At 37.5% G+C, this 19,597-nt stretch overlaps 2 protein-coding genes and 1 pseudogene across 2 annotated transcripts in view; 1 reads left to right on the forward strand and 2 right to left on the reverse strand.

The window, feature by feature from the left end:
• The window catches only part of LOC126753785 (lachesin-like), a 521,130-nt pseudogene that overhangs the window by 491,764 nt on the left and 9,769 nt on the right, over positions 1-19,597 (reverse strand).
• LOC126753770 (opioid-binding protein/cell adhesion molecule homolog) overlaps positions 1-19,597 on the forward strand; it is a 301,684-nt gene that overhangs the window by 92,810 nt on the left and 189,277 nt on the right. The gene's annotated exons all lie outside the window — the stretch shown is intronic.
• On the reverse strand, positions 14,294-15,074 carry LOC126752799 (uncharacterized; the record flags this gene model as incomplete). The annotated part of the gene is made up of 1 exon (XM_050463782.1): positions 14,294-15,074. A coding segment is annotated over one exon (627 nt), but the record flags the coding sequence as incomplete, so codon positions are not given.

Consider the following 19,597-nt stretch of genomic DNA (forward strand, 5'->3'; position numbering starts at 1 on the left):
TATACAAAAATGATATCCTATTTTATGTGTTATAACTGGAAACTGTTCTCTATATAAGGAAAAGTCAAATCATTTCTAAATCATAGGAATATCTACCAATTCTTAAATTCTCAATTTATTTTTCAAAATGTCCTAACCTCAAAGTAATCCTTTTGGGCTCCAACACACTTATAAAATTTGAATTTAAAAAATTTTTTGAAAAGCCTTCAATGAGCGCTTAGTGTCTTCAGATAACTAAAACGGTTTCCCGGAGCGGGCTATACAGCAAACTGTAGTCAGAAGTAACATGGAGTTCAATCAAGTGGTGGTAGCGGCACGATATTGGTGGAAATTTGGCAAAACTGCTGAAGAGTCAATGCAGCATGCGACGGTGCATTATCGTGATGCAAAAACCAAGAGTTATCGGTCATGATTCCGCCCTTTTTTATACTCTTGCAACCAATTGCTACAGAGTATTAGAATTTTGTTCACCTAACGGTTGTAAGTATCACCTAAAACTAATCGAAATATGAGGTGATACTTGGTAAGAGGGTTCCTTAGTACAAAAAAAAATACGAGTACGTAGATGGGCGTAATCGGACCACGGCCAGGCCCACAAATCCGCATTAACCGAATACATATAAAGTGCCGTAACTATGCACTTAATTGAGATATAAAGCGGTAAGTAGAGAGGATTGCTGTAGCAAGGAGTACCTTTTGGGAAAATTGTTTTGAAAAAGTGGGCATGGCCCCGCCTCCTGTAATGTTTATTGTGCATATCTCCTAAATCTCTAAAGGTAAAACAACCGAATTCGCCCAGCACGAAAATTACAGGAGTTCCTACCGATAATGAGAAAATATATGAAATCGGATGAAAACCTCGTTCACTCCCTATATAACGGTACTGTTCAAAACTACTGAAAGCTCAATAAATTAATAACTTAATGCGTCAGAGACGTAAAAATTTTTCCCGGGATGGTATGAGAAAGCTTTATGGGAGCTGGTGTGAAAATTGGACGATGAACGTGGCACCCCTCACTTTTTGGTGAAATCCCATATCGCGGGACCCGATTAACCGATTTCGACAAAATTTGAAACCAGGTATTTTTTTATATTTTTATGTCACGTTGCGAAAATGACTAAATCGGACAATAACCACGCCTACTTCCCATATAGCAAAATTTTAAATACCACTTGATTCGTTCAGTTTCCAGTTTATATGCAGTTATTACAACGGGATTAAACTTTGCACGAATAACTTTATGACCAAAAATGGTTGAAATCCAAAAAAACTGTTCACGCCCCTTGGTATCAAATATTTAGATCGCGGTACCTACAGTTGACTTTTGTTAGAAAATATCGGTCAATGTCTGAGATATTTAATTGAAATTTATGGATAGTACATCTCTGGCAATGGTTTGTCTGTATATCAAAAATAGGTTGAATCGGATCAATACTTCCCTTAATCCCCATATATCTAATATAAAGATAATCGAACTTCCGGGTGACTCTATACCGCATATATCGGCCGAATATATATATATATAATTTGTCCAATGAAAATGAGCTAATTTTTTACTCATATAGTATCTTACCCTTAAATAAATAAATCTTTTCATTTTTTACATTCAGACTTTTTTTGAACATCCGGCTGATTAGTTTTTTTAGTATTTGACATATTAATAGTATGAGGTATTATGAAAAATATATAAGATCTGGTCGATACTATCCCAACATCCATATACCACATATAATGGTTTTCGTTTTTTGAACAAACCGTATGTGACTGTCAGCATATGAGTTATACATACATATATAGTAATGTATGGTGTACATAAAATTGCTTGGATTTCGATCTTCATGTTGACGTTTAGCTTATTGCCGAAGGCATGACACTTTATTTGACTACCAACAACATGCTTTTGGCGCTAACAGAGGAACGCAATTGAACGATGGTTGCTATGCTACATAATTACATACATTGTATGTAAGTATTTATCTATTAACTAGAAAAAAATACAATTTGCAGTCTTGTACTTTTCCTTTTATTTATTATTCAATATGTGGTGCGTTTATAATTTTCAACGGAGTGTTGACATATCACAATTATTTGTTGAAATTTTTATAATAGGAATGTAAAAATAATAAACTATCGACTGCATTTAGCGCTAGTCGGCTTCGCTTCTCAGTTATAATATTGCCAGCCATTGAAAAAGCTCGTTCAGCCGCTGCACTGCTAGCAGGAGTTGAATGAATTTGAAAAGCTAATTTTGATAAACGAGGATAGTTTTTGGAATTATTTGTCCGTCATTCAAATAAGTCAAAATCTCCCGTAATTTTAACTTTTTCCTGGCTATACCGTTCCACTTCTTCTTCAGGAGTTTCTGATGCTGTCGGTGCTGAGTCTTCTAACAAACTTGGCAGAAAGAACTGAATATCTTGATTGGGATAGGGTGATGGAGTCGTTCTAGTTGCTGTTGAAAAACTTGCTAAGTTATTAAAAGAATTTCGCGAAACTGGCGCAGACAACTGTGGACCAGGGCTTTTGGAATCAGAAGTAATATTAGCCAGTGGTATTGATTGGAAAGAATCTGCTGCAGTACATTCTAATTCTTGAATGCGGCATATGCAAAAATTTTTAATATCGCGAAGATCGTTACATTGCATATTTTCAGCTGGCGTATATAAAAAAAGTGCAGCCTTATGCCACAAAGTCAAATTCTTCACCCAAATATCGTCTACATTTTGAATTATTTTTTCTTTCAAAACAGAAATAGCGCCAATATCTTCGCTATTAGGTTTACAGAGGTCTTGCATTTTATAAATCGAAGGTAAAACAAAACACAAAGAGGGTGAGCTGCAAGCTTGCAACTTTTTGAAAATAACTTCAATGTTCTTACACAATTCAAGTAAGACTTTCAGTGTCGAAATATTTATGTGTAAAAGGTGCTGCCTTCCTTCTTTCTCACTTAGCAATTCATTTATAATAAACCAGTTATCAACGATTGATTTTATCATGGCGTAATTGGAATTCCATCGGGTTGGACATGGACTTTTAAGAGAAGTTGTAAGCCTGTTCTGCAAATTTGCTTTTTTAAAATATTTTACGAGTTTCTTGCACGACTCTAATATTCCAGTGAGTTCAGTAGTTTCGTCAAATGATTTATCTAACACATTTGCTAGTAAATGGCTACTACAACTAATGCGTGTGTAGTTCTCCAATGCTTTAACCATATTCGAACCTCTATCTGTTACGAATTTTATAGCATTCATATTTTGCACATCGAACTGACTTAACATTATTTTTAACTTCTTTAAAATATTGTCACCGGTTGATCTCTCAAAATCCATTGATTTCAATCCTAAGTTGCCATCAACAAGTTTAAAATCGTGTTGGTAGTGCAATGTGACTCCTAAAAAATTTCTTTTTACATAGTTGTTTGACCACATATCTAGTGTAACAGAAGCACATCCACTTTTTACAACGTCGTTTATTTCACTCTTAATCGTTTCCTTTATTTCTTGACTTGTACCTTGCGCGAAACTGTTGTTGGATCTGGCAGCAAGTCTTTTATGTCTACATTTTCCCCATAGGTTGCACCTATCTTTATAAAAAACTTGACAAACTTTGCGAAGCCTGAGCCACTGATAACATAAAATGGCTTACAATCTTCAGTAACCCATTCTGCGCATGCATCAATAGCTTTTTTTTTGTCTTCTTCTGTTACAGTTTTTAAAACTGCTGCATGTTTGATGGCTTGGCAACAAGGATGCCGATTCAGGTTGGATGTGTAATTTTTATTACATTTAAGAACTTTGCGGCATTTGCGGCAGTATACCATCCCTTCTACTCTGGTACCATCTGTTTTCAAAACCTCTGACAAAATATTCCAAATGAAACTTCTTCCCTTGTGTTGCAGTGATAAGGTGTAAACACCATTCGCAATTTGTTCAGTGATAAAAGCTTGTGTATCGGACATTATATAAAATCTATAGAAAAACACATATCCATACATAAAATAACTCATTTATTTCGTGAACACATACATACGTAAAATATACACTACAGAATAATATCATTATATTATTTACTGCTTATTAAGTTACAAAGTTATGTTAAACAAAACTGTCAAGTTTTCAATTCCGTGTAAACAAACCGAGCGCAACAGAATAACTGAAATTATGAAATAAGCGTGCCAGTCAAGTGTCGTTGAATTGTTGTTACAGTAAAAAACAGTCAAGTACAGTGTCATGCCTTCGGCAATAAGCTTAACGCAGTGTCTTATGTCTTCGTCAACAAGTCAAACAAAGTGTCTGCTTGTCTCGTGCGTAACACTTGAAACACTTCTTTGCCGAAGTCAATATGTATATGCGAGCTTAAATTGATCGTCACATGCGGCGGTGGTGTGCGCTTGCACTGCATGCTTTGCGCTGGCGTTCAGTCATCCACTTCTTTTAATGTAAGTAGGCTTAAAGTCAGAGAAACAGCAGCGCATGCCGATCTCTGACCCGAACTTAACCTTCCTTACTTGTTACAAAAAGCTTTGCGCGAACGACGCTTAACTCTCTAATATTATTCCTTGTTGTTCCTGGGCCGATCGGAAGGAATTCGGTGTGCTCCACACCTCGATAATTAAAGAAAACTGTCAACATAACGTTGCTTTTTGGCCTGATGTGGTTTTTTCGGCTTCGGCTTCCCTTTTCAACGATATTCGGCCGATTGATCGCTTGTTTCCAAGTCGTAAACATAGATCGAAGACTCATCGCCAGTAATAATACATTCTATGACATCCTATTAGTCGGAAAGCATTGTTTCACAGAGTGTAACGCAACATTGTTTCTTGAAAGAATTGAGTGATTTTGGAAACAATCGTACTTTCACTTTTCTTAGGATCAAATGATCTTTCAAAATAGGTGTTGCCATATTGAAGTTGAATATTTGACAACAGTTTATTTTAACTCATGTTGTCATCTATCAATATTTCAAATTTTTCTCTACCAACAAATGTTCATTGAAATGGTGATTTTTAGAGAAAGCTCATCTTGGTATAGCTGTACTAAAATAGATATTTATTTACTTAACTCACCTGGTATGGTGTCGCCACCTTCACGTTGCCACGTTATGGTCGGTGTTGGTGACCCAACTGCTGCACATTTCAGTGTTACGTTAGCGCCCTCTCGTATCACCATATCCGTGCTGGTGGGATAATCAAGGATATCGGGTGGAACTGCGTTCGCGAAAAGCGAATACGGTAACAACAGCGAAACAAATAAAACCGTAATGGACCCAAAAGTCAAATTGTGATATTGATGTTGCATTGTATTGCGTTGCAATCGTTGTTATGTTGTCCAGCGAACTCATCATGGTGGAGATCATCATGATGCAACAGTTGATTTAGACAATGCACGTGATTTATATGTAACACCAGCAGTAGCAACAGGGTTGAAATGTTAAAATTTGCCAGCGGGCAGATTAGCGTGTCATGTTGGGATGTTGTTATTGGCCAGCGACAGTGATTCAGTTTGCAATTGTTATTATTAAATAAAGTAGGATGGCAAGAAAATTTTAATAACATTGGGATTTTCCACGCAGCCAAGAACCATCACATTTAATTGTTGAGTGTTGTTTTTGTAAACGACAAAAACAAGATTTTTGTAATTGGCAAAAAGGAAGAGAAGAGAACAAATATTTCGTCAGAAGATGTTATATATACAGCTGTGTTCACGAAAATAGTAGTGCCGGTGACTACTAACTATTTAACAGTCAAATCACATGATAAGAACAATATTCGATCAAAAAGTTATAAAAAACCTAATTTTTAATTAATGTATGATATATTTACGGTTTTATCTACCAAAAAATTTTTTTAGTTTACATACAGTTATTAAATTAAAATAAAATCGAAAAATTATGCTGTTCAAGAAAATAGTAGTGGCTATTAAAAAAGGCGAAAAATCTAAGAATATGAAAGAAACAGTAAATATTTCATATTTAATATGTTCCTTAAGGTCTAATATTTTGTTGTAAATCCGTTTTTGCTTATAACGGCTAGGCATCGACGTAGGATGGAATCAATAAGCTCCCTACAACGCTTCACAGAGACTTGAGCCCATACCTCCTTAAACACTTGCCAAAGCTCTGTGCTTCTTGATGGTTTTGCTGTTGCTACGCATCTCTTGACATCGCCCCATAAGTTTTCGATCGGGTTTAGGTCCGGAGATTGTGCTGGCCATGGTATCACGTAGATGTTTTCAAATGCAAACCACTGATTAGCTAGTTTGCTCGTATGTTTAGGATCATTATCCTGCTGAAATGTCCATTTTAAGGAAATTTTCCAACTAGCATACGGTAGCATTACATCTTTCAATGTATTAATGCACACTGCTTGGTCAATAATGCCAGTGATCAAAGAGATTGGACCATCGCCAGCATACGAGAAACAATCCCACACCATAGTGCTTAGCTCAACATACTTTACTGTCTTTGTGGTGTACTTTGGGTGGTATTCTGTGTTTGGGAGACAACGAACATACTGCCTGGAGCCTATACCTCCAAACAAAACAATTTTGATCTCATCCGTAAATACAATATTGTGCCACTTTTCGGTGGGCCGATACATATGGTCTTTCGAAACTTTTTATTCTTGCAATGGACGTGCTTCTTCGTCAAAAGGGGTACTTTTCTCGGACTCCTTGCATGTAAATTAGCTTCTATTAGCCTTCGGCTAACTGTGACAGCACTGACCATTAGATTCAATTCATTTTTAATTATTTTTGACAACGCAGAGGCTTCGATTTGCTGTATCGCAAAACTCGTCGGTGCTCTAGAAATGAAGTCTTGCGCTTACCACCACGAGTTTCCGACTTAATAGTATGATGAATGGCATTAAATATCATCGGAGCAGTGCAACCAAACATTTCTTCGATTTCTTTATATGTTTCGCCTTCATCTCTTAACTTAACTATTAACTCTCGCTTTTTGATTGAGCAATGCTTTTTTTCAACCGACTAAACAAGAAATAAAGAGCGATTTCAATAAATTTATATCACACAATTACTATGTTATTTTAATAAACTTACTGATGTCAGTTAAAATTAAAAAAAAAAAATTAAATTTTTTTCAACTATTCCCGTCAAGCACTACTATTTTAATGAACAAGAGACTTTTGGTGCAAATATTGAAATATACCATAAAGAAAGCTACGTAAAATAAAAATAACGGCATTTGGTGTTGCTACGTAAAATAAAAATTACGGCATTTTGGTGTTTATTCTGTTCTACGAAAGTATTGTAGAAATGTTCAATTTGCAAGATAGAACATGTCAGAAATAAGATTAGAGTGTTATGTGCTGTCGCACTACTATTTTCGTGAACACAACTGTACATTAATATAGTTATGTATACTAAATACATATACATTATATACATTAATAACTGTTATTTGAAATCTAAATGGATATGCGCATCATTAATTTCTTTAAATACATTAAAATAAATTTCTGGTCACCACAAAACTTTACAGAAACACTCTCTGGGTCATCCTAAAATTTCAGTGAAATCGGTCCAGCCATTTTGGAGTCTATGAGGAACATAGATATAAAATTTCTTTTTCTCTTTTATATATGCATAGTGATTAAAATTGGAGTAATAAACTCTGAACTGGTAAAATATATTAATTAAAATAATTTTAAAACTCATTTTACAACAGTGTTAGTCACTCCTAAGTATGGACAAGAAAAAACGATAACTTCATTCACGGAATCAAAACAAGAATATTTTTCATAAATATAAACGATTCCTTACAAGAAATTCATACCGATCGTTTAGTTTGTATGACAGTTATATGCTATAGCGATCCCAAATAAAAAATTTTTCGAAGATTACGCTTACCTTAGATAGTAATCTGTTCTTAAAGATACCTCATCAGATGAAACATAGGATCCATAGGAAGACTTGATTCCGATGATTCAACTATATTCTATAGTTTTTCGACGTCGGTAATTCCGACAAATTAGTAGCTTCTTCGGAAGAAAAGTACGTGTGCAAAATTTCAGTTCGATATCTTAAAAATTGAGAGACTAATTTGCGTAAATACTGACTGACGGACAGACAGACGGATAGACTAACTGATGGTCATGTTTAATTCGACGTAGCTCGCCATACTGATCACTTATATACATATATTATATATTTAATGTTTAGGGTATAATAAAGTCAAATGTTTTGCTACACAAGTTTTAGTCTGTACATAGGAGTAGTTATTTCCAATGACTGCAGGTACTTTTTTTCAAAAACTCATCTCCAAAATGGTATCAAAAAAGTATAGTTTTGTGAAAAACACTAACATAATTATTCTCAATAACACATGCATAAATAATTGCAAAAATATAAATAAATTTGTAAGAAAATATAAATATACGCGCTATTGAGAAACACTCTTTTTTGTTAAAGAACAGCCGTTCAGAACTGTAAGCGGCTTTAACGCACAACTTCACCAACAATAGTTCTCTCAAGTCACGAATGTCCAATATGAAGCGTTTTGCACCAAAATATATAAACTCGCGGTACCTTTTTGTTTTAGATATTTATATATTACTGATTTTGTGCAAGCTTTTTTCATCTCTTTTGGTAGGCAGTACTGAGGAGGCACAGAATTTCATATACTTTTATAAAATATCGCGCAGAACAAAATGTTTTGTAAAATACTATTATTTTTTAAATTTATTTTTCTATATTTTATTTTTTTTTTGTTCTATAAAAAAATCCTTATTTTTGGAGTGTTTTAGTGAAGTGGATTTTATTCAGTTTTTGCATTGCGTCATTCAATAAGATACCTCACAGATTAACCGAAATGTCTTCTGTTCAGTTTGTATGGGAGCTATTTGCTAAAGCAGTCCGATATCCGGTTTGACAAATTAGCAACTTCTTGGAAAGAAATAGACGTGTGCAAAGTTTCAAACCTATATCTCGAAAACTGACGGACTAAATCGTATATATATTGTGACAAAAAAGTACCCGGATTTTGTAAACAAAACTCAAAATATTTATTTTGTCGCACTCAAAAAAACCCGGAACACTTTTCATAAGCACTTTTTGGATAGACTTTTAGCTCCTTCAGTTTTATCTCTTCGATCGAGTGTAAACGGGGTTCGACGGGCGGCAATTTTAGTTTGGAGTACAAGAAAAAATCACACGGAGCCAAATCTGTTGAATGCGATAGTATTCATTGCATTTTTGGCTTTACATTTGAACACACTCGTTCGATGGGGCATTAACATTCACGCAAACGACTCAATACGGCCACATAGAATTACTAATTGATCGCTCCTGAACAAATTCATGGTGCTCTAACCACGAATGTCAAAAAAAAAAGAATGAGCATCACTTTGATTTTTGAGCTGTTTTGGAGTAGTTTTTTTTTGTTTCGACTCGTTTTTTCCTCCATTCCGATGATTGTTGACTTGTTTGCATGTCAAACTCATTAATCTTTGTCTCTTCGGCAGTTATATGCTCTCCATGAGTGTAGGATTGGAATACGCACGATCACGCATGTTCAAAGACCTGTTCACGATACTCTTTTTTAAAAAGTTTCAACTTTATCGGGATGAGACGAGTAAGAACGCGTTTCGTACCCAAAATTTCCAAATCATTCGAACGGACTCGCGTGAGATGTAGCCATCTCAAGCACCATGTTCTTCACTCTTTTAATATTTTCATCAGTTGAAGAGGTCGAAAGTGGCCGAGAACGAGGCACGTCTTCTACGATCTCGCGACCGTAATTTGGTTAGAAATACAAAGTGGGAATTTAATTACAATGCTATAAAAAAATACAAATATGTCCTTTACACATACACTTTTGCGTCTGTGCCCAAATTTTGTCAAACATTTAAAAAACGAAAATAAGCTACTAAAAATGTTAACAACTAGACGAACGAAATAACTTGCAAATTGTGTTGAGGAAAACTTTTTTAGTGATACACATTTGCGTAGTTAAAGGGTCCATTTGCATAAAGAAATATTCGATGCAATTGTGAAAATGATGATTATGATTTTTTGGTATTATAATGTAAAGGCGGGCTATAGTAAAAAATTTATGCATATGTATATTGTTGTTGCTTAAAGTGCCGTATAATGACTAACATGAATTTAATCATTTAGCCACTTCGGCAAAGCATTTTTTCTTGATGGTGTACAAACATAATAAACACATATTTCACTTTCTAGAGATTTGTACAAAGTATTAACAGAAATTCGTTATCATTAACACAACGTACTTACATATGTCGGTACTCAATAAAACTTACTAGGTACATATAATATATCGATACGACAATCTAACTTTTTGGGACGCCTAAAAGTCGACTTCATTGAAAATTTGCCAGTGGAGTAATAATTACTTATATACAATAAAGCTATTCACTTAAAATACTGAACTAATACTCGCAACAAAGTTGTTAAGGAGAGTATTATAGTTTTGTTCACATAACGGTTGTTTGTTAGTCCTAAAACTAAAAGAGTCAAATATAGGGTTATATATACCAAAGTGATCAGGGTGACGAGTAGAGTTGAAATCCGGATGTCTGTCTTTCCGTCCGTCCGTCTGTCCGTCCATCTGTCCGTCCGTCCGTCCGTCCGTGCAAGCTTTAACTTGAGTAAAAATTGAGATATAATGATGAAACTTGGTACACGTATTTCTTGGCTCCATAAGAAGGTTAAGTTCGAAGAAGGGCAAAATCGGTCCACTGCCACGCCCACAAAATGACGGAAACCGAAAACCTATAAAGTGTCATAACTAAGCCATAAATAAAAATATTAAAGTGAAATTTTACACAAAGGATCACATTAGGGAGGGGCATATTTGGACGTAATTTTTTTGGAAAAGTGGGCGTGGCCCCGCCACCTAATAAGTTTTTTGTATCTCGGAAACTACTATAGCTACATATGTCAACCAAACTCTACAGAGTCGTTTCCTTCAGGCATGTCCATATACAGTTCAAGAATGGAAGAAATCGGATAATAACCACGCCCACCTCCCATACAAAAGTTATGTTGAAAATCACTAAAAGTGCGTTAACCGACTAACAAAAAACGTCAGAAACACTAAATTTTACGAAAGAAATGGTAGAAGGAAGCTGCACCCAGGCTTTGTTTTTTAATTGAAAATGGGCGTGGCGTCGCCCACTTATGGACCAAAAACCATATCTGAATAACTACTAGACCGATTTCAATGAAATTCTTGCCTTCTTCCAATATAACACTATTATGAATTCCATCTGATGCCTTCTCTGTATAATACGAGTATATACATTAGGAAGCAATGATGATAGCGGAATAAAACTTTACACAAATACGGTATTATTCACTCGATTATCACTTTATCATGCGAGAGTATAAAATGTTCGGTGACACCCGAACTTAGCCCTTCCTTAATTGTTTTTATTATATTTTTTCATCCACTTCGTGACTACTGATTCATACATCTCTTTGTAGGTATATTTTAACATATTTATTTTTTTAACTACTTACTTTATAGGTTTGCAGATTATCGACAACACATTGCAGCACTGCCTCTCGCCCCACTGCTACCGTGACATTTTGCAATGGCTCACCAAATTTTGGTAAATCTGTAAGAAGAAGAACAAATTAAATATATTCTTACTTAAAGTTATAGTTTTCAGAGCTTAGTTAAATTAAAGCATCTTTTAAGGGGTATTATAGTTCGGCGGCATGATTTTCGAGCAATTTTTAAGTGTTAAATGCAATTAATATTTTTACGTTCTATATTTTTATTAGTTATTTATTGGTCTTAAGAGAATACAGAAAAAAATAAAAAATTCAAAATTTCAAAAATTCAAAAATTCGCAGCTTGGCATGTACCCATATCCACAATTGCGATATGTGCCATACTTGACAATGAAGATGCTTTTGATAATGCAATATGGGGGAATAAGGTTCATCTTGCTACTATGAGGGGCTGCCCACAGGGTGGAGTTCAATGCCCCTACTCTCATTAGTAAGGCGGAGTGAAGTGAGATCCAATGCTACACTGACGGCTCGAAAACAGGGCAATGGAGTAGGCATTACGAGACCGCATACAAAACTTTCCATACCAATGGAATGTTTTGCGAGCATCTTTCTAGCAGAAGCCTTTGCTATAAGTTAGTGCGCAGAAATCAAAATCCAACGCAAGTGCGATAGTCAAGCGGCACTAAAAGTTATCGCTATTAGTGAAGGAGTGTATAGGAAGGCTAAACCGCCAATCAGTTTTCAACCTTGTACACCCGATCGTCCATAAAGAGGTAACCGCCAATGTGCTGGTCGGCGAACTAGCCAGTTCTGTGTCAGATTACAGGATGATGGGGCTAGAACCATGCATTACAGAGTGATCCCACATCATAAAGGACTTGCTCCACACTGAGCAGAACGGCACTTTCAGCAGGCAACATGAAGCGCCACGCCATGTTACTATTGAGAAGTTACAACATAACACGGTTTGGAGATATGATTAACAATGTCATGCTCTATTCTGCGTACTGCAGGCTCAAAAAACACTTGTCCAACATGGCAATATTCTTTTGCAAAAACTCCAGTTTTGTGTATGAATATGTGATCTTGGAGAGGGTAAAACAGACCATAGGTCGCAGACCAATTATTTTCCCTCTATCTAAACCCACAATTTCAAAAGTCCTAGAAATTTGTAACCAAAAAAATGTATATATAAATCTAGAATAAAGTCGAAATATTTGAAGGTAGGGAAAAGTTAGATTGACAAATTTCAACTATTGGCGACTGCCCAAAAATAAAAAAGCTTGTACCTTTGTTTTTTTACTGTTTATAATATATTCTTTTATAGTTAAATTTTGAAAATATAAAGTAACATTTTTTTTTATTAGACTTAGTAAATACATTCTTAAGAATTTTTATTAAATTTTATTTATATTAAAATATCCTCGATGAATGTTGTACACCATAAACTGTTCCAAAAATTTATAGTGCCGAGTGGAAGGAAATTGAATATTTGAAGCAATACGAGATTTAACGAAGCATTATTACTCTGTTTTACAGAGTACCACTTCACACTTGTAGGCATGGATATTTGCATGCACTCTCATATGCTTTTGTGCTCTCACGCGGAACAAACACCACAGAAATATGAGTACGCATTTGTCAACAAAAGTGAATGATAAACTGCGTGAACCTGATATTGCCTTACGTTCACGCAGTTTTTAATAGACTTACATATATTCTTTTCCATTCTCCAATATGTACTTGTATATGCACACAGCATGTAAATTAAATTCTAAGTACTCGGTACTATGAGATCCTCTAAAAGCGATGCTGGAAGTGGAAGAGTTGAGTACAAGAATGCAAAGCGATTTACAAAAGCGAAAAGATGTGCGACAAGATTAAATTCAGACATTTATATGCGATTAGCTGTAGCAGACGTATGCACTCCTATGCCAACGTACTCATATTTTGTATAACGTACATATGAATAATTTTTCACTGAACATCTTACCATATATGTATGTATATACAAGTATATATACAAGTACGGTATATTTAATTATATGTAAGTACTTGTATACATATAAATGATAAGCGCGATATATCATTTGAAGCCGCAATGATTTAACAATATTTTTTTCCATTTTTATGCCCATGTTAGGATAATTATATTAAATCGCTTATAAGTATTAATATTTTAAACATTCCTTATTGTTAAAATGTGCTGAGCATATACTCATTTGTTGCTGCATTCAACTTGAGTTCAATTTGGCAATGTCATAATACTATATCGCATCGTCTTTGATGAGAGCGTAACTTTTCTAAGCTATAGATTTGTGGTATTGCAAGCATAATCGCGATTGTTGTTGTCATCGTCAACCAGAAAGTTATTTATAACACCAAAATGAGCTACTCAAGCTACCCATATCAAATATATATGCTGTATATTAAACTCACCTTTTAGGCCACACACACGTTTCGTTAATAGAAAACGCACCAATTCCAAAGATCGTTACAAACTTTTATTTTCTGCGAAATTTACTTCACAATTATTATAATAAAATGGGTTTTACTGAACTGAAGTATTGGATAGTTTAACAACGTTAAATTATGTTATATGAATATAAACTGATCATTATATATATCGTAGGTATTAAGTTAAATATATATTAGATATATACACTCGGATAAGCGGATCGGAACCGGGATGATGCGGAAAGCGAAGATGCTGGTTGCTCGACGTCGTATCGACAAAAGGTGCGCGAGATCCTTTCCCTTTCCTTTTGTTCTACTTAGAATGTGGAATGTCATCGCGTTTGGGTGCATGTGCGTGTATGTGTGTTAATGTGTGATTTTCTCTCGCGTGATGAGGTGCATGGTTGATTCGGTGTGGTGAATTGATGCAGATGTGATGCGACGTCGCTACTCATTTAGCCATCCCGGCCCCCCTAGGCGAGTATTTAGCCTAGAAGCCGCTGTAGCTGCTGTAGCGTAGCTACAACGCTGCTGAGACCTGTTGACCGGGGGGATTGCGGACTAAGATGATGGCGTCGTGTTGATGTTGCCGGGTTTTGGCGCCAGGGACGGGATTCTGCTGGAGGGGGTCCGCGCCGGCGGTATGTCGTCACAGGAGTCCTTTGAGAACGCCTGACGTTACTACTGGTGCGAGGAGCCGGTTGGCGCCCGAAGTCACGTCTGGTAATACGGTGCAGTAGCGTATGATGAGCCCGCACACAGATTTGGCAACGATTATGTGATGGGCACTCCTGAGTTGCGTGGGAAGTTGCCAGACAATTCAGGCAATACCCGTGCGCCTGTGCCACCTGCTGGCGTTGCATCGGCGGCATGCCTTTGAAGATACCGCAGTGCGATAGCCGATGCGGGCGGCGGCAGAGTGGACAACGAATTTGTTGCAGATTCGCTGGTAATGCAGGCGTGCTTTGACGCGGAGCCGTTGTCGCAGTGGAGCCTGTCGTTGTTCGAGGCGCTGCCGGTGCAGTGTTGGTCCGGGGTGCTGCTATTGGGGCAGCTTCGGAGCGAGGGGCGGAAACTGTCGAACGCATGGTTGGCGTTGACGATGATGCCGAGGGAGACAATCATCTTGTATAAGGACGCAGTCTCCAAGCTTTGGTGCCTTTTCTTGAGTTTTCCACCGATATCTCTTGTGAAGGTCCTTTATGTAGTCTTCCTTCCATCGGCGGCTGAAATCATGATGTAGGATTTTAATTCGCTCCCATCTGTTTAATAAGGATAGCGACTCCACGCCTGGCTCAGGTATGGCCAGAATGGGTGCTCCTTTTAGAAAATCCCCTGGGGTTAAGGCTGTGAAGTCGGAGGGATCTTGCGAGAGTGGTGAGATAGGTCTAGAGTTTAGTACGGCTTCGATACGAGCGAGTAATGTAGTAAACTCCTCATAATTGAATTTATGGTTACCAGCCGTTTTCTTTAAATGGTACTTAAAGGTCTTTACTGCTGATTCCCAGAGTCCGCCCATGTGAGGAGAACATGGGGGTATGAATTGCCAATCGATCCCTTGAGGTGCATATTTTTTGACAATTTCGGAGGATACTTCTTTCATGAATTGTAAAAACTCCTTTTCCGTGGCTCTTTGAGCTCCGACAAAGTTTTTTCCATTGTCGCTCATAATTTTTAAAAGAAATCCGCGTCGTCCGACAAAGCGGGCAAATGCTGCAAGAAAAGCCGCAGTAGTCAGATCCGAACATAGCTCGAGGTGTACTGCCTTTGTTGTAAAACATACAAAGACAGCCACATACCCTTTTCTGAATGAGGAAGACCTTAGCATCGAGGTCTTTATCTGGAAAGGTCCAGCAAAATCAACCCAGTGATGGTAAAGGGTAAAGCATAGTTGCAGCGTTCAGGTGGTAGCGCTGCCATGATCTGCGTACGCATTTTGTGCTTGTACATAGTACACTGTTTACACATGAAAATGGTTCTTTTAATTTGTGGCTTTAGTTGCGGTATATAGAACTCTTGTCGGACCATTTGTTGCATCAAGCGATGGTCACCATGCAGTGTTAGCTGGTGGAGATATATTAGAAATAAGTAGGTAAAACGGGATTTCTCTTAGCGTCCAGGAATGGGTTTAACACTAGAAGTGAGTTTCCCTTTCCGAGAGGTCGCTTTTCAAGCAACTTTGATTTCTCTTTGCTGAAATAGCGAGTTTGTGGATACAAAATTAGACTGACCTTGGCATGTTGCATGTCGGAATATGTTAGTTGTATGTAAGAATTGTTTGATATTCTTTTCGCCCTTTGTTTAAGTTTATGGATGAATTTGCGCATATAAGCGACTGCCCTTACTGCTCGAGGAAATGATGAAAATCTTTGGAGAATATCATCCTCTTCTGGGGTGATATGAAAATTTTCTATTTTTCGACTTTCCGGAGGTGTGATATTCCGAGCAGGAGACTTTGGCCAGATTTCTTGTGATTCTGTTAGCCATGTGGGACCGTTCCACCAGAGTGTAGTGCTGGTGAGGTGAAGTGGTTTGCAACCTCTTGTCCCCAGATCCGCTGGGTTATCTGCACTTGCAACATGTTGCCATTTTGCTGAGCCAACTAAGTCCAAGATTTGTGATATGCGATTCGATACATATGTCTTCCAAGTATAGGGTGGTTTTTCCAACCATGCTAGGACTATTTCTGAGTCTGACCAGAGATACATTTTGTGATCGTTTAATTTTAGATGGGTTTGAACTATCGAAATTAATTTTGCTTACAGAAGAGCACCATTCAGTTCAAGCCGTGGCAGACTGAGTGTCTTCAAGGGTGCAACTTTGGCTTTGGCTACCAAGAAGTGTAAAGATATTTTGTTATCGTACTGAGTGCGTACGTAAACTGTTGCGCAATAAGCCTTTTCGGAGGCATCACAGAAGCCATGTAATTCTGCGTTAATGTTAGGGGTGAAATTTACCCATCGAGGGATTCGAATTTCAGATATGGTATGTAAGTTATTAGCAAATTGAACCCATTTCGCTAAACGTAAAGGTTTTACCTGTTCATCCCATTCAGTGCCATCTTACCACAATTCTTGAATGAAGATTTTAGCTTGAATCATTATTGGCGAAAGCCATCCTGCGGGGTCGAAAAGTTTTGCCACCGAGGAAAGTATTTGACGTTTTGTAATGTCGGACATAGCAGATATTGACTCAATTGTATATGAGAATTGATCTGTTATCGCATTCCATTGAATACCTAGAGTTTTGGTTGTACTAGCTTTTTCAAATTTAAGGAAGTCTGTATCTAATAATCTTCCTTTTTTATGTCTTTTATTAATGAAGTTTTCTTTTTGAATGTCGATAGTGATTTTATGCGATACTGTGGCCACCTGATAGTATGTCGTCCACGTATGTTTGTGTTTGCAACACAGAAGATGCTAAAGGCAAATTTGTTGCATTTGTTTTTGCCACTTCATGTAATGTCCTAATGGCTAATTAGGGTGCGCAGTTGATGCCAAAGGTAACTGTTTTAAGTTTGTAGTCGCTAATTGGACTATTAATTGAATTGTGGAAGACTATGCGTTGGAAATCTTGGTCATCTTCATGCACCAGAATTTGCCTATACATTTTCTCAACATCCCCGTTAAAAACGTATTTAAACATGCTCCAATTTATTATTAGCAACATGAGATCAGGTTGTAATGTTGGCCAGTGATTTGCCTGAGCTCGTACACTTTGAGGCATTGAATACCACTCGTACTTTCGTTGTGATTTTATCTGGTCTTATTACCCCATGATGTGGAAGGTAAAAAGATAAATATCTACCTTTGGGTATTTTTTCATATGGTACAGTTTCTTCCATATGATTGAGGTCAAGATATTCTTCCATCCCATTATCATATGCTGATTTTAGCTCATTTTTCTTCGTCAGGCTTTTTTCCATGCTTAGGAATTGCTGGACTGCTGAGATTCTAGAGTGGACTAGAGCTATAGTCTCTGGAAAGGTGGATTTGAATGGCAGTCGCACAACATAACGACCATGTTCGTTTCTTGTTGTTGTGGACTGGTAATAGGCTTCGCATGCCTGGTCTTCTTCTGATAGTTTGGTAATCTGAATTCTATCCAGAATTTTTTAAGTTCATTATTTAAGTATTCGTTTGTGATATCTTCCACTTGTGTTGTGAAAGAATTTATTTTTTCCGTGACTTGGCCACTTATAATCCACCCAAAGATTGTATTTTGGGCTAACAATTTATTGGAGATTTTCTCTATACCTTCAAGAATTATTTGAGGTATTAAGTCTTCTTCTTCTTAATTGGCGTAGACACCGCTTACGCGATTATAGCCGCGTTAACAACAGCGCGCCAGTCGTTTCTCCTTTTCGCTACGTGGCGCCAAGTGGATATTCCAAGCGTAGCCAGGTCCTTCTCCACTTGGTCCTTCCAACGGAGTGGAGGTCTTCCTCTTCCTCTGCTTCCCCCGGCGGGTACAGCGTCGAATACTTTCAGAGCTGGAGTGTTTTCGTCCATTCGGACAACATGACCTAGCCAGCGTAGCCGCTGTCTTTTAATTCGCTGAACTATGTCAATGTCGTCGTATATCTCGTACAGCTCATCGTTCTATGGAATGCGATATTCGCAACGTCGACTCATCAGTTGTTGACATCGTCCAAGCCTCTGTACCATATAGCAGGACGGGAATTATGAGCGACTTATAGAGTTTGGCTTTTGTTCGTCGAGAGAGGACTTTACTTTTCAATTTCCTACTCAGTCCGAAGTAGCACCTGTTGGCAAGAGCAATCCTGCGTTGGATTTCCAGGCTGACATTGTTGGTGGTGTTAATACTGGTTCCTAAATAGACGAAATTATCTACAACTTCAAGGTTATGACTGTCAACAGTGACGTGAGTGCCAAGTCGCGAGTGCGACGACTGTTTGTTTGATGACAGGAGATATTTCGTTTTGCCCTCGTCCACTGTTCACCATTTGTTTTGCTTCCTTGTGTAGTCTGGAGAAAGCAGAACTAACGGCGCGGGTGTTAAGGCCGATGATATCAATATCATCAGCATACGCCAACAGCTGTACACTCTTATAAAAGATGGTACCTTCTCTACTAAGTTCTGCAGCTCGAACTATTTTCTCCAGAAGCAGGTTGAAAAAGTCACACGATAGGGAATCGCCTTGTCTGAAACCTCGTTTGGTATCGAACGGCTCGGAGAGGTCCTTCCCGATTCTGACGGAGCTCTTCGTGTTGCTCAACGTTAGTTTACACAGCCGTATTAGTTTTGCGGGGATACCAAATGCAGACATCGCGGCATAGAGGCAGTTCCTTTTCGTGCTGTCGAAAGCAGCTTTGAAATCGACGAAGAGGTGGTGTGTGTCGATTCTCCTTTCACGGGTCTTTTCCAAGATTTGGCGCATGGTGAATATCTGGTCGGTTGTTGATTTTCCAGGTCTGAAGCCACACTGATAAGGTCCAATCAGTTTGTTGACGGTGGGCTTTAATCTTTCACACAATACGCTCGATAGAACCTTATATGCGATGTTGAGGAGGCTAGTCTCACGGTAGTTGGCGCAGATTGTGGGGTCTCCTTTTTTATGGATTGGGCATAGCACACTTAAATTCCAATCGTTGGGCATGCTTTCGTCCGACCA

Source organism: Bactrocera neohumeralis, chromosome 3, assembly GCF_024586455.1.
Source record: "Bactrocera neohumeralis isolate Rockhampton chromosome 3, APGP_CSIRO_Bneo_wtdbg2-racon-allhic-juicebox.fasta_v2, whole genome shotgun sequence".
In the NCBI taxonomy this organism is placed as follows: domain Eukaryota; kingdom Metazoa; phylum Arthropoda; class Insecta; order Diptera; family Tephritidae; genus Bactrocera; species Bactrocera neohumeralis.